The sequence below is a fragment of the Ursus americanus genome, chromosome 2 (genome assembly GCF_024610735.1).
Source record: "Ursus americanus isolate L20-20 chromosome 2, mUrsAme1.1.p, whole genome shotgun sequence".
NCBI classification, from domain to species: Eukaryota; Metazoa; Chordata; class Mammalia; order Carnivora; family Ursidae; genus Ursus; species Ursus americanus.
The window spans coordinates 15627290-15652784 of NC_142128.1; the positions used below are offsets into that span (position 1 = coordinate 15627290).

General features: G+C 42.5%; 1 protein-coding gene across 2 annotated transcripts in view; it reads right to left on the minus strand.

Moving 5' to 3' along the window:
• Positions 1-2180: 2180 nt before the first annotated feature.
• NIPSNAP2 (nipsnap homolog 2) overlaps positions 2181-25495 on the minus strand; it is a 35986-nt gene continuing 12671 nt past the window's right edge. The window contains exons 2-10 of one of the 2 annotated variants that reach the window (XM_087868491.1): positions 22005-22168; positions 21877-21922; positions 18822-18916; positions 18410-18480; positions 17463-17603; positions 16518-16549; positions 9984-10078; positions 4806-4889; positions 2181-3349 (exon numbers count right to left, since the gene is read on the minus strand). In XM_087868491.1, coding sequence (XP_087724617.1) covers positions 3285-3349; positions 4806-4889; positions 9984-10078; positions 16518-16549; positions 17463-17603; positions 18410-18480; positions 18822-18916; positions 21877-21922; positions 22005-22168 — 793 coding nt within the window. In that variant the 3' untranslated portion in view covers positions 2181-3284. The remainder of the gene's footprint in view (positions 3350-4805; positions 4890-9983; positions 10079-16517; positions 16550-17462; positions 17604-18409; positions 18481-18821; positions 18917-21876; positions 21923-22004; positions 22169-25495) is intronic. The other variant, XM_045786097.2, reaches the window with a different exon arrangement.

The following is a 25495-nucleotide window of genomic DNA, read 5'->3' on the forward strand; positions in this document are numbered from 1 at the left end:
TCACTTGATTTTTTTCTTTCTTTCACAGTCTGCAGTCATTCGTTCAGGAAATCATCTTGGCTCTGCCATCAAGATATATTCAGAATTTCCCCCTTCTCCACTGTCACCACCTAGTCCAAGCCACCATTTAAAGTGTAAGTCAGATCATGGCCTTCATCTGCTCAACACCTTCCAGTGGATCCCATCATAAAGTAAAAACCAGGGTCCTTCCAACAGCTCCCAACACTCTGCTGATCCTGCCCCATGACCTGTGGCTTCTCCCACCAAGTCCTCCCTCTCTTCTGTTTCAGCCAGTGGTCGCCACTGCTCTGGTGCGTGCTGGGCATGACCCTGCCGTAGGGGCTCTGTTGTAGCCATTCCCCCTGCATGGTGGGATTCCTTTGCAAACACTAGCTAACTTTGTCACCTTCTTCAAGTTTTTGCTTAAATCTCAGCTTTTCAGTGAGGCCAACTCTGACAGTACTGCATACTCTCCCCGCCCACCCTTGGATTCCTGACCTCCATTACCCTGTTCTACTCTCCCCCACTAGAGCGTGTATCAACTTCTACCATATCATGTAACTTACAGTATTTTACATATTAATTGCCAATCTCTTCTCACTGGACTGTAAGCTTCACAAAGGCAGGGATCATGTTTTGTTCATGACATTATGTGTCTGATGCTTGGCACATAATAGAAACTCAGTATTTGTTGAATTGAAGGGAGACCAAAGCCTAGCGTGAGGCAGGCTGCCTTGTGAAATCCAGTGACTTAGGACAGAAATTCCTCTTCTAGAGTAGGGTATATTCTGAAAGAGTTCCGTTTTACAGTCAGTTCGTTGCTCTGTGCTTTTCTGAACAGAAAGCTCCTTTAAGAAAGCAACACAGAGAAAAGCAAAGTTTCTAAAAGGAAACTTAATTCTTGCGTATTGTTAGGCATCTGGACAGCATGGTACTCGCCGGGTACTGAATGGCCCCGGGATGGGGGGTTGGGTGGATGATGCAATTTGGGGAGCCTCATGGAACTCATCCACCAACCGTGAGCTCAGTTGTGATGGTTAATTTTTATCGGTCAACTTGACTGCCTAAGGGATGTCCAGATAGCTGCTAAAACATTCTCTCTGGGTGTGCCTGTGAGGGGTGTTCCTGGAATATTAGCATTTGATTCAACAGAATGAGTCAGCACATCCATCCTCATCAACGTGGGTGGGCATCAGCCGATCCACTGGCGGCCCAAGTGGAACAAGGCAAAGGAAGGGCAAACGTACGCTCTCTGCTTGAGCTGGGACGTTCATCTGCTCTCAGACGCTGGAGCTCCCGGCTCTTGCGCCTCTGACCTTGGACTGGGAGTTAAACCATCAGCTCTCCTGATTCTCAGGTCTTTGCACTTGGGACAGAATTATACCATTGGGTTTCTTGGTTCTCTAGCTGGCAGATGGCAGATTCTGGGACTTCTTGGCTTCCATAGCCACATGAGCCGATTCCTGCCTCTTCTTATGTATATCGTATCTGGATATCCTATTGGTTCTGTTTCTCTGGAGAACCCTAACACCGCAGTGAATGATAGAAAATTCCGGACTTCTGCAGGGGTCAGTTCAAGTCTGCACAATTTGTAAGTGAAAATTCTCTCTGTTCCTAGCAGTTTTTTCCCAGTTCTGAATAGCCAGATCACCAGTAAAGGTAATTCACCAGTAATTTTCTTTATATAGTTTAGAAAGCAGTTTCATATAAATAGTTCTTGCATTCACACCCTGCGAACATGTCCTGAGCATCCAATCAGTACAACTGCTAAAATGCAAGTTTTCTATGCTGGAGCTCACCATACCCTCTCTCTCCTACTGCTTCCCGTGGCACTAAGAAGTCACAAAAATTCAGAGCTGAAGGTTGTTAAATGTCATTGGATTCCACCTCCCCATTTTATGGATTCAGGGAACTGAACACCAGAGACGGGAAGTACGTCGTCAAGGAGCAGAGCCTGGACTTGAAAGTGCCTTTTCTTCTGCCAGCTGCCCCAACCCCCCAAACACCATGCCCTGGTACACAAACACCCAGTCCTCAAAACCCTTTGCTCCACGACCAGGGAGAAGCTGATGAGCTTATGAAGACTCCCAGATGCCCACTTAACAGGGACAAGCTGTTTTTCAAGAGGGACAGGCTCATTTTCAGCACAAGTTCCTAAAAAAAAGATCACAAACAAGGAATATGTGAAAATCAAGAGGATTTTATTGATTTTTATCGGTTCTCGGAGAAAACCATTCACGTGTAAAAGTTTGACATTTGATATGAGATTTATTCACACTTTATTTTACACATAAATTCTTTAATTGGGGGTCAGACAAAATTTTTCATTTCAACGGGACTTTCACGTGATCACAGTCACAAAATAGGCACACGGTATTAAAAAACTAAATCAGAGCTAGACGGAGTATGCGCTTTATTCCGGCTTCAATCTCAACATGCACCACCCCTCATACACGGTCTTGGAGTATCTGCTGCGAGCTTACTAAAGTCGTAACTACAGAATGTCTGAGGTCACAAATGATTGTTGACAAAATAAAACCTCTTTTCCTAATGCTACTCATTTTATTCTAGAAAAATATTACAAATAAAAATTAGTGCTATTCAAGGTGTTCTTTTCAAAATCACATATGATACACAGGTTCAAGCCATTATCCCCGCCCCCCCGAGAGCTATTACAATACACGGTGTGAAGACGCAATTACAGATGAAATGTATCTTAGCAACCACGACCAGCTTAGTAATGACATGTCGCTGACTATGCCAACTGATAAAAACTGACAGTGAATTAAAACATTTTCAGGTATCGGGGACGCTCTTAAATTGTTCCTAGTCTGAGGCTCAGAAAAACTGCTAGAGTAACATGACAAAATTTATATTTCTTCCTGATACAAGAAATTTGTCTAAAAATCTGTAATTATAAAACAGATTTGCTTTTTATAAAGAAATTGCTAACTTTTTTTCCCCCATGGTTAGGTTCCTATTTGGAGAGGATTCAAATTTTAATTTGGGCCCTCTTTTCCCAGAGGGTGGAGAGCGGTGGCTGGTAGTATACGGTGTATTGACAAACAGAGGGGTGTTTCAAAGAGGACTACAGAGCACTGTTACAATCAAACCGTAATAGTTTCCTTTCTTGTGATTATGTAAATTTTAAAGAAAAGAGGTCTCTCATAAGCTATATACAGCAGTTTACACTTCAGTGTTCCTGTTTCACTTGATATACAATTAAAATTAATTTATGACAAATATCTGTCACATAAATTTGTGTAGGCACATCTAAAATCTGCTTACTGGAGGGGTGAGGTCTTCAGTGGGATCATGATTCTGGATTCCATTTCCTGAATAAGTGGGACTGAAAACAAGGATTAGGATTATTGTGCTTGTTCTTTCTTTTTTTTTTTTTTTAATATCTTTTTATTTTTTTAAAAGATTTTATTTATTTATTCGGCAGAGACAGAGACAGCCAGCGAGAGAGGGAACACAAGCAGGGGGAGTGGGAGAGGAAGAAGCAGGCTCACAGCGGAGGAGCCTGATGTGGGGCTCGATCCCATAACGCCGGGATCACGCCCTGAGCCGAAGGCAGACGCTTAACCGCTGTGCCACCCAGGCGCCCCTGCTTGTTCTTTTCTAAACAGATTATGGTAAATGTACATTAACAAACAGGTTGCTAAGAACATTCAGAAGACATGCTGCTTGGAATCAGAACAGAGTAGTGGAAAAGACAGCACTGATCTCAGGGACAGAAATATACGTGCTAATTGTAGATCAGTTAACATCCCAGGAGATGTTTTTAAAATTAAAGCGGATTCTGTCTGGAGATCTGTTTCATTTGCAGAACTTAGGAAAGTCCACATTGTAAGAAAAGTGGTGCCTTTTTAAAAGGCTGAGAACTCTGAACTAAAATAAAGTTATATAAAATCAGATAACACTGCATGTGACGGTACAGACAGCACTTCTAAAACTGTCACCGCTGAATAAAATACTCCTCTGGGAACTAATGAACATGTAAGAATACACAACCGGTCACATACAATTATATGAAGTTTTGAACTAAAAAAAATAATAATCTTATTTTCTACAACAAAGTACTCTTTGATTTTCTTAGTAGCAGATGGGCTTAAATGGACCTGACATACAACATGATCGGTACTTACTACCGGTGTCAGTATTACTGGGTTGTATTCAGCCCAATTGTTCTTATAAAAATCAAGCCACCCGGATTTCATGGCATACATGTACGTGGCTATCCATGCCCATGCACATGCGTGTACATAAAGTCAAAATGTCAAGTTAATTTTCAAAATTACTTTTTAATTGCTATATTAAATTACAATGTTTTGGGGGCTAGATAACTGATGAGAAAGGGAGAGCTTAGAAAAAAATTGTCATAAATATTCAGAGAATATAGAAAAGTATGAAAAAAGGTAATGATGTAAAATTTACAACATACAAGGGTCTGAAAATTGTACCAGACCACATACACACTTGTTTTGTTTTTTTAAGATTTTACTTTTAAATCATCTCTACACCCAACGTGGGGCTTGAACTCACAACCTCATGAGATCAAGAGTCGCGCACTCCACTGACTGAGCCCGCCAGGCGCTCCCCACACATACTTGAAAGAATGAAAGCTCCTTATTGAAAAGAAGGCATGTAACTATTAAAGAAAAACCGGACTATTCTCCATTCCCCCAACCTAGAGCAACGTACTATTTTTTTTTTTTAAAGTACATATTAGTCTTGGGGGAAAAGAACATAAAACGGTAAGAAGAGAAGAATGACAGGTTTCATGTTTACGACAGTATTACCTGTATAATACACCAATTCTTCCCAGCCGTGTTTATGCCACGCTGCGTTCCGTATATCTTCCCTGCTCTGCAGATCCTTGTAAGCTGAGAAAGAACCACACAGAAGCAAGGCTAAACCAAACAAAATGTCCCGCACTCCACCAGCATGTCCGTCCTGTACTGAGTCAGTGGCTCAGCTAGTTTTCTCAAAGACACCACCTTGGGGATTGATTGATTGATTGATTGATTTAAAGATTTTTTTCACTTAGTTGACAGAGACAGCCAGCGAGAGAGGGAACACAAGCAGGGGGAGTGGGAGAGGAAGAAGCAGGCTCATAGCAGAGGAGCCTGATGCGGGGCTCGATCCCACAACGCCGGGATCACGCCCTGAGCCGAAGGCAGACGCTTAACGACTGCGCCACGCAGGCGCCCCACACCTTGGGGATTTAATACTAAGCCGAGTCACTGTGAGCTGATCACCCTGAGCAAAACTACATCAGGCCTTGTGAGGGAAGCAAAATAAACAACGCTTTAAGTTTGACAATCTAGGGATCCAAGACCTGCCTTTCAAGCCAAGTGAATTTCTTCAATAACATGTTAAATTCATAATCAGAAAGCAATATTCGATTCCATCTTGCCCAACATTTCCAGAGCACTACAGTGATGGGTGACAGACGGTTCAGTGCAGTGGAGAGCAAGAGGGCAAGTAGGCAAGGTCAGCCCTTGCTGGGCACTGTGGTGGACTTGAGAACAGAGCCCACAAGACAGGGAGGAATGGAGAGAATGGTCTGGGGGTGTGGTTTGATCAAGTGGGTCTCGAAGGTTGAAAAGAACGGCATCAATAGAACAGAAGAGAAAGCTGCTCCAGGGGGAGAGAAGAGCATGTCAAAGACATCAGTCCTCGGTGTCATGTGGTACAATTCGGGTGTCTCATTCGGGTACCTTGGTTTCTGATTCCAGCCTAGGCAACCTCCTTCCAACTACTCACCAGGCAAATACCTCCCAGGCATCTTGACAGGGGGTCAGTCAAGACTAAAAGGACAAGAATTAGGGCTTCTGGTTTCTATTCTGCGACACACGCCTGTTCTCCACAGGACTTCGTTTTCCTGATAAGAAGGCCTACCCTTGTAACAGGCCTAGGAGTTTAACCATCTAAAGATAAAATTTCCCTCAACTAGTAATGGAGTATACATTTATTACATGCAATTTTGAAGATGCTGAAAAACACAAGGAAAATAAATCTTGTACCTCTCGCTACCCAGAGCGAAACAGTTAGCATTAACGTGACCAGCAGCAGCATTCCAACTGAGGTCAGGTGCACGGCCCGTGCACTGTGTGGTGATCCCCCTGTAGGGAACCCAGGTTGGGGAGGGCTGTGCTCTTATTTTTTAATTTCAATTTTTCATTTTCTTAAAATTTTTTATTGTGGTAAAATGTACACAGCAAAATTAACTTCTTAAAAAAGATTTTATTTATTATTTGAGAGGGAGAGAGCATGAGAGGGGGAAGGGGCAGGGGCAGAGGGACAAGCAGACTCCCTGCTGAGTGGGGAGCCTGATGCGGGGCTCTATCCTAGGACCCTGAGATGATGACCTGAGCAGAAGCTAGATGCTTAACCAACTGAGCCCCCCAGGCGCCCCAGCAAAATTAACTTTTAACCATTTTGAAATGTACAATTCAGTGGCATTAAATACCTTCACAATTGTCCCCCTTTCATTATTATCCATCTCTCAAACTTTTCAGCATCGCAAATTAAAACTCTATCCGCTGAACACTAACTCCCCATTCTCCCCGCCCCCCAGCCCCTGGTAACCTTTACTCTGCGCTGTGTCTATGAATTTGCCTATTCTAGGCACCTCATCTAAGTGGAATCTAATGTTTTCAAGGTTTATCTATGTCGTAGTACGTATTGGCATTTCGCTCCTTTTTATGGACGAATATGTAAATACCACATTTCGTTCATCTGTTCATCCGTCAATGGACAATTGGATTTAGGGAGGCTTTTATTATTGTGCTTTGTTGGGGAGGCTTTTAAAGGTGGGAGGCACCTGAGAATGTACTATTACTGAGGGAGGGAGCCCCTAGATGGGCTGGTGGTGGAGCAAATGGATGGAGCAAGGCCTTGAGGAAGGTGAGGAAGGCGTGGCATCAAGTGCAGGGGTAAACGGAAGAGGTGTTACGTCGCAGAAAGATCTGCTTTGAAGCCAGACATGCCCAAGTTGGGGCCTAGCTCAGTGACTCAACAGCTGTGGATGCTGGGTGACTTATGTATCCTCTGTGAGTCACAGCTACCCGTGGTTTGCGGCTGTAAGGATTAACGGGAATGATGCTTAGGACAACCAACACAGGGGCGCCTGGGTGGCACAGCGGTTAAGCGTCTGCCTTCGGCTCAGGGCGTGATCCCGGCGATCTGGGATCGAGCCCCACATCAGGCTCCTCTGCTATGAGCCTGCTTCTTCCTCTCCCACTCCCCCTGCTTGTGTTCCCTCTCTCGCTGGCTGTCTCTATCTCTGCCGAATAAATAAATAAAATCTTAAAAAAATAAAAAAAAAAAAAAAGACCAACCAACACACCGCAGGCGCCCGATCAATGTGCTTCTCTAAAAAACACAGAAGAGTGAGGGTAAGTTTTGGGGCAGGCGACTGAGAATTCACTTCTGCGTATCTCAGTACTTCTTCCTACAGAGAAGGAAGCAGGCAGGGGACATTTGGGACACTAACGGGACAACAAAGGAAGGCAGAGAAAGGCACCACTCAAGAAAAGATGCGAGCGGCAGTCTGGCCACCCTCCAGGGCCAAAGCGCACGGTGTTCCCAGCCTCTGCGGCTGCGCACGGCGGCCATCTTGGCGGACCCCGCCTCACCCGGCGGCTGCTCTGTGAAACCTCAGTCCTTCCGGCGGGACAGAGCTAAGGGCCTGTGACCCCCTGGTGCCTGCCTGTCTCCTCCTTCACCTGGGAGTCCCCATCCAGACACACTGTAAACGCGGACAGGGGTGCAGTCCCCGTGCTCGAGGACGGGGTGGGGGGTGGGGGGTGCAGGCGCCAGGCCTGAGAGGAGGCGAGCGAAGGGAACAGGTTGACTTTTCGGTTTATAGCGTCCAGACAGACCACATGCTATTTAAAAAAATAATAATAGTAACAACGATGTCACCCCTCCCTCAAACCCAGAAAGGTTAAATTACGTTTAGCATCATCTCTAGAGGCAGATTTTAAAGATTTGTTTCCAAATCTATGACATCTGAGAACTCTGATATTTATGGAGTCAAATCAAAGCTCGATAGAAAAGGAAGGTCCCCAGGACAGCGCTGCACCTGCCACTGTGGGGAGCTGAGGGTTACTTGCGGCATTCGTTATTTGCTTTTCTTTCTTTCTTTCTTTCTTTCTTTCTTTCTTTCTTTCTTTCTTTCTTTTTTTCTTTCTTTCTTTCTTTCTTTCTTTTTCTTCCTCTCTTTTTAAAAGATTTTATTTATTTAGAGTGAGAGAGAAGGAGAGAGAGAGCACAAGTGGGGGGAAGAGCAGAGGGGGAGGGGAAAAGATTCTCAAGCAGACTCCATGCTGAGCATGGAGCCGGACCGGGGACTCGATCTCACAACCCTGAGGTCATGGCCTGAGCTGAAACCAAGAGTTGGACACTTAACCGACTGCATCACTAGGCGCCCCGAGATGCAGGGTTTTCAATCGCTCACACTCCCGAGAAGCCCAGTATGTGCTGAGACGAGCACCTGGCTGAAGCAGTGATTGGTGGGGCTGAGAATGGGGGTCTCCTCCCCAGACCCTGAAGATTTGGGGGGAAAGGGGTTCCCATTCAGACTTAGGCCCTGGCAGCTCTCCTACCATTTAGCCAGTCTGCACGATTTCGTTTTCTGACCACTCTTTATAATCTCCCGTTTTTCCATCACTGTTCTAGCCCTTCCTTTCTGCCTTTACCCGCCAACCCATTCAGATCCTGAAGTCACCATTTACTCATGTCCCCCAACTACATGTAAGTTTATATCCCCTTAGGTGCTGGGAGTGCCCTGAACAGAAACCCCTACGTTACTGATCACACACACCGCCTCGTGGCATGTCCCTTGCTTGGCTTTATTCCTCCTTAGTCCCATGACCAACCTTTGTACACCTGCCGTGCGTGCCGTGCGAACACAGCAGGCGGACAGGGTCCAGCACTTGGTGGGACCGAACAGGTCAAACCAATATCTCAGTTAATTAATAAAGTCTAGAAATGAGTTATGCTTTTCACTTTTTTAAAAAGTAGGCTCCACACCCAGCGTGGAACCCAATGCAGGGCTTGAACTTATGACCCTGAGATTAAGCATCAGATGCTTAACTGACTGAGCCACCCAGGGGCCCCTTCATTTTTTTTTTGAAGATTTTATTTATTCATTTGACAGAGAGAGAGACAGCCAGCGAGAGAGGGAACACAAGCAGGGGGAGTGGGAGAGGAAGAAGCAGGCTCATAGCGGAGGAGCCTGATGTGGGGCTCGATCCCATAACGCCGGGATCACGCCCTGAGCCGAGGGCAGACACTTAATGACTGAGCCACCCAGGCGCCCCATCATTTTTTAAACTTTAATAAACATACACAGATGTGCCCAAAATGTACCAAGCTACCACTCAGAGCCAGCTCCTGTTCTAGCAGAGAGAAAGACACAACAGCCACAGTGTGACAACCCACATGATACCAGGCTCCGGGGGCTCAGGAGGAGAGTGACGTTCCCTGGGGGGCGAGGGGGCACACCTGAGTCAGGCCCTGAGAGGTACCAAAGATGACGCCAGACAAAAGGGGGGGGATGAAAAGGTGACAGGAGAAGGGCCTCCAGAGCGATGGACTCAGACACAAGGCAGGCAGTCAATGAGCATGTGGGCAGCAGCCTCTCCAGAGACAACGCAGGATAATTTCTGAGGCGCCATGGGAAGCATCTAGAAAGTGTCCCTCTCCCACGGCTGCCCGCTTCCTTTCTCTTGTTCCTTTCCCCATCATCCCCACTCTCATGTCAGCCTCCTGAGGTGCCCCGAGTCTATGGGCCTTTCACTGTGGACCTCCTTCCTTCTAGAAGGCCCAGCACTGACTTTCTGTGACGTCTGGATTTGCCACAGGGTTTACAATTACTGACCTGAGATGTGCTTTACTGCCGAGGACAGCTTATTTGGTAACGGACTCTGAAATCCTAGTAACACAAACAGGAAGGAAAAAATACATACCCCAAAGATGATGTACCATGTAGAGTTGCCCGATCTGAGAGAAGAATCCTCCCACTGCTTCACTACCGTCCTGTCTGAAGCGAATTGCACGAGCCCTGTCAGGAAAAATGACAATGTTCAGATACTGAACGAGGTAGGTTGAAAAGAATCAGATTTCTTCCACCCTCAGAGCAAGTTGTACGATATGAAGACGAACTGTTTTTTAATTATCAAGTGCAGTAGAAAATGATTGGAATGTAGATCACATATATAAGATGTATACTTTTCTGGAGCTGTAATAGTCATTTTGGGGGGAAGTGGACAGTAATGAGCAACGTAAGATCAGTGCTTGAGAATAGTCAGTCAAGCAAATTGGCCGAGGATAGGACCCACCAACGGAAAAAGAACTGCTTCTCCAAGAACGTGCTCAGAGAGTGAGGGAAATGTGGATGCTAGAACATTCAAGATGCCAGAAGTTACTGTATCTTAGGGAGACAGGGACCAGCCCTGGAGAACGGGGTTTAAGACAGAGCTGAAGGGAGCACACCTTCAAAGCAGCTGCAGACCATGAATTCTGGAAAACACACTGAAGAACCATGAACGTGGAGCTTCCTGGCAACACACCACCACTATCAAAACGGAAGTGGCCTCGTGGTACCGTCATAGTGCTGTGGTATGGTGACAGACGGCAGCTACGCTGGGGGTGAGCACAGCGTAACGTACACACTCGTCAAATCACTGCTGTACACCTGAAACTAGGTTAACACGTGTGTCAACCACCCTTCAATAAAAAATGACACAAAGAACCCCTGCCTCTTTCTTCTTTCCAGAACAAACCATCAGGAAAATGAGTACCAAATGGCATTCCTATGTGTGGAAGAATGTGCATATATGTGTGTCTATGTGTATAGCATGGAATTGTGATTAAGTTGGCTGAAAATTGGCACTTGTCTTAAACTTGCCTTTTTAAGATTCCCTACTGCAAAACGTATCAGCTCCTTAAACACCGTCCTTCCTATTTGCACCAGGTACTTTATTTTTCTATTTGGTGAGGCATCGGAAATCCTAAAATGGTTTAAAAAAACATGTACAGGGGCACCTGGGTGACTCAGCCGGTTAGCCATCCCACTCCTGATATGGGCTCGGGGTCCTGGGATCGAGCCCCTCATCAGACTCCACACCCAGTGGGGAGTCTGCTTCTCCCTCCCCATTGGCCCCTCCCCCAGATCGAGTGTGTGCATCCGTGCTCTTTCTCTCTCAAATAAATAAATAAAATCTTTTTAAAAAACTGTATGTTTTCCAAAAGCAGTTTTCAAGAAGCAAACTTGCAAATGAAGGGAGGGGCTTGAAGTGATACAAGGAGGTCACGCGGAAAAGCACAGCTGGGGTCTCTCAGAGACTCTCAGTGTATTGACATGAACACTGCCCAGGTCTGGGGCTGAAGTCTGTCACATCAAGGTACCAGAATGGACGGGACTTGCACAGATGGATTCATTCTCATTAATTTAAAGGAGCTGGAGGCAGATGAACAAGGATTCTTATCTAGTAACATCTACAGTGAGACCTAACTCTTGAGGGACAAGAGATTTGAGTTGGCTTGACCAGTACATCCTCGTCCCGGAGGCAAACTTCGTAGCAACTGAATTGGAACATCTCAAGACAGTGGTGGGGACAAGATGAGAGCGAGGGCAACCAGAGCAGGAGTGATAAGTCCGGACTCCTCAAGAACGATTTGTAATTCCCGGCTCTCATCCCCATGAGGGGGACCCAACCTTTCAGGTCCTTTTGTGGTGAAGGAGGGATCTCTTGCCATTGCCCCCAGGGGCTGCCCCCAAATGGTATTAAATTCTTTAACCCTTGTATTTAGAATTAAGTGATCGGTAACTTCACAAAAATTAGAAATCTGATTGGTAAATTACTGAAATTAAGCAAATCACTTTAACGTGCACTCTAACTCAGAGAAAAACTGTCTTTCATTGATAAGTGATAAATATTCAGGATTATTCATTCCATTGTCAATTTTTCTAATTCAGTTACAGTAGGCGAAGAAAACATACCTGCCTTAGCCTGGTAATAATCGGAAGCATGTACTGAAGAGATCACCATCTTAAATAGTTACCTATGTGCCAAAATATAAATTGAACGCTGAACTGGCTTTATAAATACTTGTTTAAATAACTTAAGAATAACCTCAGTACTTCCTTGTGAAGTCCACGGTGGGCAAGCCTGAATTAGCAATGTGCAAAAACAGAACTAACGAATCATCCTATTCTGTGGGCAACTAAATTATTACACTTCTAAGGCCCCTCCCTAAAAAAGGTCCCTTAATAAAATGGTGCCTATAATAGTGGTATCCAATTAAATATGGATGTGCTAGTTTTCAAATTAAAAAAAATTCTAACTTGCATTATGTAGCCTTTGATGACCCAAGAAGAAAAGATTTATTAGAAATAAGAATCACAGGGACCCCTGGCTGGCTCAGTCCGTACAGTGTGTGGCTCTTGACCTCCGGGTTGTGGGTTTAAGCCCCACGTTGGGTATAGAGATTACTTAAAATCTTAAAAAAAAAAAAAAAAAGAATCCAGAACCGTTTTCTGGAGCTAGACGAGATCTTGGCAATTGTACAGTTCAAAGCAAGAAATTTCAAAACTGAAAAAAGGAGAGTACATGTAAGTTGGACGTAAGTAAAAAGTCGCAGATTCTCATTTAAAGATAAGGAAGCCAAAGGGTTTATATCTCACTAATGGCCGATAACCTACTCTTGCATCCCTCTAATTACCGAGGCTTTATATTACTATAACTTCTACTTGCTTTTTTTTCTCACAATAGGATTTTCAAAAACTATATAAAATTAGGATGATAAAATTATGATGATAAAAGCTGGTGTTTCGTGAGCATGCTTTCTGTGTCTCACCATTAAGTTTAATGTGGCTGTTAAGAGAGAAGAAGTGGATGGTTTTATCATTTAGATCGGGGCTCCCGAAGCAGACCCTCAGACTGAATCCCACCTTCTTAGCCTGCTCTCATGGTAAGAATGACTTCTACCTTTTTAAATGCTTGAAAAACATCTCATGCACAGAATAATATTTCATGACACAAGAAAATCACGACATTCAAATTTCAGCATCCATAAAATTTTGCTGGAACACAGCCAAGCTCATCCATTTACAAGTCACTCTTGGCTGCTAGAACAGACTAGAACAGCAGGGTAAGTAATTGTTTTGGACGCAGAATGGTGCACAAAGCCTAAAATATTTACTATCTGGTTCTTTGCAGAAAAGTTTGCCAACCCCTGATTTAAATAAAATATTCTCTATTCCTAATTTTTAAAGTGTTTCTTATTAGAAATTAGTGTCACTAATAAAATAAAACCGGTACTGAATCTACATTTCCCTCAGACACACGGGTTGTTCACAGGTTTGGCAATTATTGACCTTTCTTTCATACGTAACCACCCGTTTCCGCCACCCATTCGGCGTTTACCAACCCCCCAGGATGTGCCAGGCCTTGTAGACAGAGTCGTAGAACTGGAAACCGGAGCCCCCCTGGGGTGACAAGTGCCCAACAGAGGCATGGAGGCAACGTGCTGGGGTGCAGAGACCGGACACCGATTACACACCGGACTGTGTTGTGTTTGTCAAGTTCCTCATTCCGAATCCCCTTGGATTCGTGGTATAAACTCTCCTCAGTAAGGCGTGTCATCTGCAGCCTCACTGAGGTATAGTTCATATACCATAAAATCTAATTTGGTGTCTAGTACTTTTTTTTTTAAGTATTTTTACAGACTTGCGTGATCATCACCGCAATCCAGTTATGCTAAGATCCCTTGTGTCCATCTGTACTCATTTCCTGTTCCCACCCCAAGCCCAGGAAACCACTCATCTTTCTGTCTCTATAGATGAGACTTTTCTGGACATTTTGTACAAAAGGAATCATGGACTATGGGCTCCTTTGGACTCGTTCACATAGCACGTATTTGAAGTGCGTATCAGTTCACTCCTTTGGAGAGGAAAAAAGATGGCGGAAGAGTAGTTCACCCTTTCTTACTGATGAATAGTATTCCATTATGTGGATATACCACAGCTTCTTTATCCGTTCCTCTGCTGATGGGCATTGAGGTTGTTTCTGCTACTTGGTTATTATGAAAAATGTTAGGATCATTGTATATGAGTTTATATGGTGCATGCTTTCATTCTCTTGGGTATATACCTTGGAACAGAACTGCTGGGCCGTATGGTCATTCCATGTTTAACATTTGGAGTAACTGCCTGTTTTCCCAAGTGGCTGCGCCATTTTACATTCTCGCCACAGTGTATGAGGGCCCCGATTAATTCCCAACCTCACCAACATTTGTTATCATCTGCCTTTTTAGTTATAGCCATCTGAAGGGGTGTGAGTCTTACCCCCTGTGGTTTTACTCTGCATTTCCTTAATCACTGAGCGTGATGAGCACTTGTCTGTGTGCTTATTAGGCATTTATTTATACCTCTCCTTTGGTGAAATGTCTATTCAAATCCTTTGCCCATTGAAAACATTTTTAAAAAATTTATTCTGATTATTATTTTGATTATTAATTTATTATATTTTATAAACACTTCAGCCACCTCACAGTTCAGTAGAGTCAAGTACACTCACACTGTTGGGCGAGAGATCTCCAGAACTTTTTCATCATGCAAAACTGAAACCTGACACCCATTCAATACCAAGTTCCCTTCACCTGCACAACTATTCATTTTCCATGACTGTGACTTTGGCTACTTTAGATATTTGCATTAGTGGAATCATATAGTATTTGTCCTTTTATAACTGGCTTATTTTAACGTCCTCAAGGCTCATCACATTGTAGCACATGGCAGAATTCCCTTCTCTGAAAGGCTGCAGGATATTCCTTTCTATGTATGTATCACATTTTCTTTATCCATTCATCTGTTGGAAGGATATCTGGGTTGCTTCCACCTCTTGGCTACTGTGACTAATGCTGCAATGAACATGAATGTGAAAATCTCTGACATGCTGCTTTGAATTCTTTTGACTATATACCCAGAAGGAGGATTGCTGGGTCATATGATAATTCTATCTGGAATGTTTTGAAGAACCCCTGTACTGTTTCCACAGTGGCTGCAACATTTTACATCCTTACTGACAATGTACGAAGTCCCAATTTCTCTGTATCTTCATCAACACTTGTTATTTCCTGTTCTTTGGATAACAGCCATCGGAGAGGGTGTGAGACAATACCTCCTTGTGGTTTTGATTTGCGTTTCTCTTATGATTAATGATGCTGAACGTCTTTTCATATGCTTTTTGGCTGTTTGTAGATCTTTGGAGAATTGTCTATTCAAATCCTCTGTCCATTTTTAACTGGGTTATTTGCCTTCTTATTATTGAGTTGTAGGATTTTTTAATATATGCTGGATACAAGTCCTTTATCGGATATGATTTGTAAAATTTTCCCCCAGTCTATGACTTACGTGCCTTTTAATTTAAAAATGATGCCCTTTGAATTATAAAAGTTTTTAATTCTGATGAATTATAATTTATCATTTTCTTTCACGGACTGTGGTTTTGGTGTTGTGTCTAGGAACTCTTTGCTTAACCCTAGGTCACAAAGATTCTCTCCTGTGTTTTCTTCTAAAAACTCTGTTACGGTTAATTTTGGTATATATGTGAGGTGTAGGTGTCTAAATTCATCCTTTTGCAAAGATATCCAGTTGTTTCAGCACCCTTTGTTGAAAAGACTACCTGTCCCCATTGAAGTGACTTGGTGCATGGACTGAAAACAGACGGCTCATATGTGAGTTTATTTCTGGGCTTGTATTTCTGTTCCACGGATCTGTATGCCTGTGCTTAGGCAGGACCACACCGTCTCGATTACTCTAGCTTTGGAGTCTAACTCTGAAATTGAGAAGTGTGAGTCCTCCAACTTTGCTCTTCTTTTTCAAGGTTGTTTTAGCTATTTTGGGTCCTTTGCATTTCTGAAGCCTGCTGGGGTTCTGACTGGGATTGTGGTGAATTTATAGATCAGTTTGGGGAAAACTGGTACTTTGCTACTTAAATGAGGAAAACAACAACAACAAGAAGCAACTGTGTCATTGTGGTGCTGTTTATATGACAAAAACAACATGTCAAAAAAGGTAATATCCCGGAATATGAAATAACTTAATGCAACACTGGGGTTTTATTAAAAAAAAAACCCCACAGGATCCTTACCCCACATATATATGTAAAATATGTGTAGAATATTTATGGGTGAAATGACATGTTATTCAGGATTTACCTTCAAATAATCTGGGTTGGCAGAATTAGACCTAAGCAAGATTGGCCATGTGTTGGTAACTATTGAGGCTAAGTAATGGGTATGGAAGGTGGGGAGATCCACAATATTATTCTCTCTAGTTTTGCATATGTTCAAAAAATTTCATAACAAAACATCAAATAAAACAGTCTAGTATCAAATCATGGCTTTATCCCCAGATTTTCCTTCTAGAATTAACACTATGACCTAAAATAATCTAATAGTAAGATTACAAACTCACCATCTGGTAATATACTCACCAGTAATTGCCCCACTCAATCATAGTTCCTGGCTGAAAAGAGATTTGGATTTTGGTTTGTTAGCTCTTCTGTGAAGAAATATGGAAACAGTAGTATAAAAAATATCCAATGACAAAACAACTTAAAAATTACTTTTAATAATGTGAAGTGTAACAAATAAAAAATGTAACAAATTAGCAATTATTCACCATGCTCCTATCTATCCCATAGTGGGAGTAATATTCTCTTCTATTTCATATAAGAAGGCAGTATTGACAGTAAGTCATCCGATTATGGTTATTAAACCATAGTTAGGCTCATTCTCTAGATGTACTGAACTCATGATAAACTGTCGGTACCCATTCATACTTTATTGTGAAATTTGAAAAAAAAATTCAATTTAATTGAATCACTATTTTTTCCAGTATAATGGTGAGTATCAGACTACTAAGATTTACTGCTGACATGTACTCCTTTTAACCATGTCGCTATGTTGCTATCTGGGGCTTGCTTTCTAGTAGTGCTTAGTGGGGAAACATCATGGAAGGCTTACAAAGTACTCTTGCCTGTGACGCTTACAGTGCTGTGTCACTCATTCAGCGTCTCGCATTTATAGCGGCTCTAGTGCAACTACAGCAGATGCTATATATTTGAGCTAGTCCTGCATTTTAGGTCTTTCCTCTTCAAAATAGCAACGCTATATGGAAAAATGTCAAATAATGAACATTATACATAAGATTATAAAAAACAAAGGAGCTTAGCGGAAGAGAAGGAGTGAGAGAGAAGATGATTTAAAAAAAAGGAAAGAAGAGAAGGACCGGACAGCGGAGAAAACAAACCAATCAAAATATTATGCCAAACACACGCCACAAAACGTCAACCCAACTTTTGTGGTTGGCACTGAGGGGTGCTCACGCCTCCTCACAGAAGAACGAGAGGGCCGTGAACCCGTATTCCGGGACTTACTCGGAGCTGGTAAGATCTCAGTTCATATATATTAGGTCCTGACCGTGGGACAGGCTCGTTCCAGAAGCTGAACTCCAGCAGCAGCTGGTTCCTCCTCGAGAGAAGCATGTTGTTTCTTGCCTTGCGAAATTCCACAAATTCCTTTGAGGGAAAATAAAAAATGTGCTCATGATATCCTCTAATATTTACATATAAATCCACTTTAGTATCATTTATGTTCCTCCTATAATACTATCATAAATAGGGTCCCAGGTGGCCTGCAACAGCGCCCCCCCCCCATTTACATTTTGTTGAACCAGCATAATAACTAGAAGCATCCGCTTTCACTCTCGAAAGCATCCAGATTTGGATGACAGACTACACGGCCATCCTAATGATTTAAGTAACAGTGTAAGCAAATTTAATTTCCTACACGTGTAAGCTCCTCCGACAGCATCTGACAACGTATTACTAGAAGTGACATAGAGACCACAGAATCTTCTCTTACAGAATATATAATATCCACTTCTATTTGGACTGGGAATCTGCGTGAAAGGTTTTCTTTCCTAATAACGTATGGCTGTTAAAATGCTCTTCATTGACCTGCACCTATTACCGAAGGGCGTGGGGAGGAGAGGGAAGTCAGCCCCGGGGAGCGCCGAGTGGCCGGCAGTTCCCGGAGCAGATCCGCGTTACGTAAAGCGCGGCTGACTGTGTCTACCATCAAAGTACCAACTCGTCAGTTTGAAAGTACAACTGATTTTTACAATAAGAACAGTTAGGTTAATCGTATTACAACTGGTTAATTATGTTTCAATACGACTTCAAGAACCTAAATAATAAAACTTTAACTACAAAGAAGTTTATTAATGTTAAAAAAAATGAGGACAGGAAACAGTCATTTAATTCTGTACTACCATTTATTACAGCATTAGTCTGAATAAGGAAACATTTCTCCAAATCATTACCTGATTTTCTCTGAGTTTATTCATGACCTCTGTGAGGGCTGGATAGCCTCCTTCATACCTCCAGAGGTGGACTGAAATATATTTTAAAAGAGAACATTCATTTAGAGTTTCACGATACTCTTACCTTGAAAACAGTTTACAGACACGTACTGTTATCACAATACAGAACTGGAACGGGCCATGTGCAGGCAGACGAGTCACACCATCAAGTTTCAGTAACGGATTCAAATGTTAAAAACAACAACAAAAAGTAGTTTTTGGAATCAATTACTGGAGAAACTACTTTAACCATAAAACTAGACTGAGACTCGGAAAGCTCTGATTATAAAAGCATTACACTGAATATTATTTAAGTCATCAACAATAAAGGCTTAGGGAACAAGTGTTTATTCCAGAGACTTCTGCTTCCTACCAGCTTGATCCTGCTCGCCATACCACGTGTTCCAAGTCCCCACCAAAGCACAAGGGTAACTCTTATCTTCATGAATCTTTGGCAACACCTCTTGACTTAAAGAGAAGAAATAGCAACACTCATTAAACAACTGACAAGATTATACCAGGCAGACAGCACGTGATCAGCAATAGGAAAAAGGTCATCTACTCTCTTCCGACAACTGACCTCAGAGTATATTTACGCTAAAATTATGTGCAGAATTAACCTTTTAGCTGAATTCTACTGGCTCTAATATCCCACTTATCAGAGGCTTAGGTTTCTGTTACCCTCAACTACCTAGAACAGTTGTAAACAACTCAAGTACAGTGATAAAAATGGATAAAGAAGAGCCAAAGGTCCCAGGATTCCAGGAACTACACGGGTCTACTATTTGCTATTTCAGCGTGGGGGCGGGGGAGGGGGGGAAGAAGTACCTAGGAATGGTGAAGTTTCTAAGAGCTAAGTTCTGCTGGTTCCCAAGATAGGAAGGAGAGAAACAGGAGTAGCAGAAAAAGAACATGGGAGAAATAAGAGAAGGAAGTAATGTTTAAGATCGGGGAGACGACAGAGGTAGCAGGGGCAGAGAACAAGTTGGCTGTAAGGAGGGAGGAAGAAGACAGAGCTAGAACCCAACGCAGTCTGGAAGCAACCCAGCTCTAACGGTCCCCGAGGGCATCCACATGGCCGAAGAACCCAAATTAAAGATACAACATGGAGTGTAAATTAGGTTCCACTCAATTCAACCCGCTGAGGGGATTTAAGAAGTATCATATGATCCCCTGTTGCACCCCCCCCCCCAGTTCATTACTAGTGATTGTACAGGACCAGTGGCAAAGCCATGACCATCATGGTAGTATATTAATTTAACAGGTGCCAGAGCTTGGCTCCATGGAAACCTCCCTATGGTACAAGTTCTAATATACAGAGCAAGGCAGAAGGAAGAGACAGAACCGTGCCATCCCAAAATAAAAGCTAAAACCTGCACACTTTTTGAACAGAAAAATTATGATGAAAAAGTACAACACAGATTCAGCAATAAATGCAAAAGGATATCAAGGGTCGGAAATGGAACCTGTTCGAACTATCTGCTGGCGCTGAGTGAAAGTAAGTTAGTGATCACCACCAGAGGCTGGGGCACCGGAACTCAGTGTGTATGCAGCTAACAGAGAAAAGCTCCGAATGGTCTTGGGTCTAACTAAATGAAAACCCACACATGTTTATGACCCAGTACAATGACCACACCATGTGTATTTTTTGAAACGCCACCCTTCAAAAAATACACATGGTGGGATCGTTGTACTGGTCAAAAACGACTTGTGTTAGAAATAACACGGGGACTGATGGAAATCAGAGGTGGGGAAAGATGGATTATGTGAAGTTACTAGAAATGGATTTCCTTTTTTGTCCTGACATAAACAACCCCGAATCAGAGCCAGTGCAGAAGAAAATCTGTACAGATGACCCACGTGGGGTCCAGAAGGGGCCGGGGCCTGACGATGAGGCCTAGGTTTTTCGCCAATACGAAGTCGTAAGTGCTTTGCTGGGGACGCCGACGCTGCTCTTGGAAGCCCCGCCTTCCTTACATGAATGACGGCTGTATGGCAGGTAGCGCTTGTACCCAGAGCTGGGCTGGGGCCCCTCGACACCAGGCGGGAGTTAAGCCTTTAGGTACTGGAAACAGAGAGCTGCTGAAAGTTTCAGAGAAAAGGAAAAAAACACGATGAAGGAGAAAGCGGAACTCGGGAGATGAGCTGGACAAACTTGTAAGGAATGGACTGGGTGTGGGGTAAGGTACAGGGACCGCCTTGAGGCCAGGAAGGCAGTCAGCAAGGAGGTTACTAAGAAATGGGGCTCACCGGGCTACGAGAGGCAGATGGAGAAGGAAATGAAATAGAACCAAAATGCATGTCAAATGAAGACTGCACGGCTCTTAGCAACCAATTGCAAAGAACTCAGGAAAAGGTTAAATGAAACCATGGTGAGTGACGCATGTGGGAAGTGGGAAGAGCCAGGTGCTGCTACGTGTTGAGTTTGAAGGGAGAGGAAGACACCCAAACGGAAATATGAATAGACAGGAAATGAAAATCTGAGACAGGAGACGAAGTGATAACAAACAGGACAGGAAAGAAAATGCAGGGAAACGATAGCATAGACAAGAAATTCCATTTTATGAGAAAGGATTTAGAAATAAGCATCTGCTTTATTTTAGGACATTGTTTAATAAAGAGAACTGTGCTGAGGTGATTAAGAACCTCTCTGCTAATGTTCTGGTTCATGAACCGCCTCCCCAAATAAAACAACAAAAGATTTTTGCATCTGAAAATTATGCTGATTCTGGTGACAAAATCATTTGCTTTCTCATGAAAGTAGCAGATACGAAAGGTAAAAAAATGCTTTTTAATGATGTTTGCTCACAACTGATCATTAAAATACAAGTTGTTAGCTTAATTAAGAATCAATGCACTTAATTCTCTCTTTGAAGTTTACAAATTCTGTAAAAGCATATGGATCTCATTATCCTTGGAGAATCAGCCAAAGGGACTTGAATCCTGGTGAATGAAGACCTGGGCAGAAATGGGCCTACGTTCACCTTCAGGATTTGCATGTGGCAGTTTTACTTAGGAGTAAAACTGGAAACAATGGAGATCATGGGGATGTGAGTTCTAATTCCTAACGCTCAAGGCTATCCAGAGATGGGACGTATGAATGTGCTTAAACACCAGTCAGGAAGGTCTGCAGAAAGGACTCATGCATGGATGAGGAGATGGACTAGACGGCCTTATAAGGTTCCTTCCAACCTTAAGAGTCTAGAACATTCTAACGTCTGAGAGCTTACGTGATGAGTTAGCCGTGTGAGGCCTTAAAATCAAAACGCCCTTGGCAATCCCATACAGAGCTCAACTTAAGAGCCTCTGAACATTCAGCTCCAAGAAGAGGGATCAAAGATCTCACTTCTGTTATCCAGTGTTAGCTGAACCAACAAATATTCAGATTGTTAATTTTCCCCAAGTAAAGGATAGTCTGGTATACACACCAAATTTTGTTGTATGCTTCTAGGCATTCCGGTTTAACATTGTGAACTGAAACAAAAGAAAATTCAACGATAAACTTATGAACAAAGGGAAAAAAGCCAACTATGAAGATAGCCAACCTATAACTCACACTGCAATTTGTACAGACTGCTTGTCTCCTTTTTGGCTAGGAGATTAGAGTGAGCATCTTTTCTTGGATCGACTTTCCGGACAAATAAGGATTTTAACCAGCTGTCTTCTCGGCGTCGATTACTGGACGACGTCAAGCTCCTACGGAATAACAAATTTAAAAATCTGAGTCTTATTAGCGGTATGAAGAGTTCAGCGTCTTCAGGTAATGTCACATAGTACCCTGTTTTCATAAAATCAATCCATTCGGCAAACATGCCTTGAGCACCTGTTGCAGGCACTGTTACAGAAGCTGGGATACCACGAAGTGTCCACTCTCCACTATGACAGTGCACAACCCAAACAGCGGGGGTCAAGTGTAAGAGATGTAACTTGCGGTTCTCCTAAGAGAGGGTTTTTCTTTTTTTTAAGTTATAGAGTTGGCATATAATGTTATATTAGTTTCAGGCATACAACATATTGATTCAACAATTCTACACATTAAGCTATATAAGTACAGATACCATGTCATCGTTCAGCATTACTACGATATTATCAACTACATTCCCCATGTTGTAATTTTCATCCCCGTGACTTATTTATTTTATAACTAGAAGTTTGTATCTCTCTTTTTTTTTTTTTTTTTTTAAGATTTTATTCACTTATTTGAGAGAGAGAGAGACTAGTATGGGGAGATGGGCAGAGGGACAGAGAGATTCCCAAGCAGGGTCTGTGCTGAGCGCAGAGCCCGACATGGGGCTTGATCTCATGACCCTGAGATCCTGACTTGAGCCCAAACTGGATGCTTCGCCAACTGAGTCACTCAGGCACCCCTGGAATTTTGTACCTTTTAATCCCTTTCACCTATTTTGCCCATCCCCCCTCCACCCACCTCCCCTCTGGTAATCACCACTTTGTTCTCTATAGTTAAGAGTTTGTTTCTTTGTTCGTTTTTTTAGATTCCACATGTAAGTGAAATTGTATGGTATTTGTCTTTCTCTGACTTATTTTACTTAGCACAATACCCTTCAGTTCCACCCATGTTGTCACATGATCTCATTCTTTTTTATGGCTGAATAGTATTCCATTGTGTGTATGTGTGTGTATATATATGTAAAACTATATATACCATATCTTCTTTATCCATTCATCTATTCATAAACATTTGGGTTGCTTCCACATCTTGTCTAGGGTAAATAATGCTGCAATAAACATATGGGTGCATAGATCTTTTTAAATTAGTGTTTTCATTTTCTTTGGTTAAATACCCAGTAGTGGAATTACTAGATTGTATGGTATTTCTTTTCTTTTTCCCTATATTTCTAACACTGTACCCTTCATCCTTGGGACTTATTCATTCCATAACTGCAAGCCTTGTACCTCCTACTCTCCTTGGCATTTCTACTTCTAATTTTTTGAGGACCCTCCATATTGTTTTCCACAATGGCTGAACCAATTTATATTCCCACCATCAGCGCATGAGGGCTCCCTTTTCCCCACAACCTTGCCAACAGTCAGTATTTCTTATCTTTTTGATACCAGCCATTTTGACAGGTGTGAGGTGATATTTCATCGTGGTTTTGATTTGCATTTCCCTGATGATCAGTGATGCTGACCACCTTTTCACAGAGAGTTCGTGTTTATTTTTGCATTTCTGCTATGTGTTTTTCCCTCCTCCAGAGCAATTTCTGACATAGAAAAAAAATGGTAACCTAGAGTGGTCAAGTTCATAGAGAAAGAAAGTAGGATAGTGGTTGCTAGAGGCTGAGGTGAGAGGAGAATGGGGAGTTATCGTTTAATTGGTACAGAGTCTGAGAAGATGAAAAAGTTCTGGAGATGGATGGTGGTAACAATTGCACAACAGTGTGCATTTACTTAATGTTACCACTGAACTGCACACTTAAATATGATTAAAATGGCAAGTTTTATGTTCTATACACTCTACCACAATAAATACATGTGAAAATACACAGGGGAAATGAAGTAATTCTTTCTTTAAAAAAATTATACTGGGGCACTGGGTGGCTCAGTCGGTTAAGCGTCTGTCTTCGGCTCAGGCATGATCTCAGGGGCCTGGGATCGAGCCCCGCATCGGGCTCCCTGCTCAGCGGGGAATCTGCTTCTCCCTCTCCCTCTGCTGTTCCCCCTGCCTGTGCTCTCTCTCTGGCCCTCTCTCTCTCTCTCAAATAAATAAAAAAATCAATCTTAAAAAAACCCAAAAAACCTAAGAATACAAATTTCATTGACACACAATTTTCTAATTTTCATCTTATAACTGAATTTCTACTATACCTACTGTGAGAAAGTGAGGATAAATTTGAAGTAACAAACTATACTTTAACTATGAACTTTGAAGGGCATGTTTAACTTCCATACGCTTGCTAGTGGGATTCCACATCTCCCTGGGGGGCAGCGTGGCATTATCTGCACCAAAATTAAATCTGTGTGGGCCTTTCAGTCCAATAATTGTACTAGTAGTCATGTCTTACAGGCAGCATTATTTAGACGACTGCACAAACTTGAATGCACAAGAAATTTTACTAGCGGCATGTTTCCAGTTTTTTCCTGGTATGGGCAATTTAGATATCCACTAACAGGGACTGGTCAAATAAGTTTGGCATATCCAAAATCAGAATAGAATGCAATCATTAAAAAGGATGAAGCAGATCTACACGCAATGATATGTTGATATTTCTGAAAATAAATTATGTGGAAAAAGCAGGTACGGAACCGTACCATAAATACACAAAGTGAACTGTAATAGTAGTGATATCTGGGCAACGTGACCGGGCATGGGGTGGGAGTAGAGTTTTTCCTTTTCATTGTATAGCCTTCTGGACTATACATATACTCTTACATATATTATTTTTGTACTTAAAATCTCAAAGTGCATGTTTAGAGACTCTTTTATGGGAAATGTATAGAGGTGTATATAACCTGAAAACAAGATTTTAAAATTAGAGCCTGGGTGATAAAATACCTCAGAATAAATTAACCAAGGAGGTGAAAGATCTGCACTCTGAAAATTATAAAACTTTGATGAAACAAACTGAGTGACACAAATAAATAAATAAATGGAAAGACAGTCCGTGCTCATGGATTGGGAGAATTAATACTATTAAGATGTCCATCCTACCCAAAGCAATCTACAGATTCAATGCAATCCCTACCAAAATACAAATAATCCTAAAATGTGTATGGAACCACAAAAGACCTTGAAGAGCCAAACCAATCTTGAGAAGGAAGAACAAATAATTAATTGGTATCTGCTCCTGGATTTCAAACTATAGTACAAAGCTACAGTAATCAAAAGACTATGCTCCTGGCATAAAAACACACAGGTCAATGGAATAGAGAGCCCAGAAATAAACCTACGGCTGTATGATCGATGAATCTGTGACAAAGGAGGCAAGGATACACAAAGGGGGAAAGGAAAGTCTCTTCAACATACAGCGCTAAGGAACCTGGACAGCTACATGGAAAAGAATGTCACTGGACTGCTTTCTTACGCCA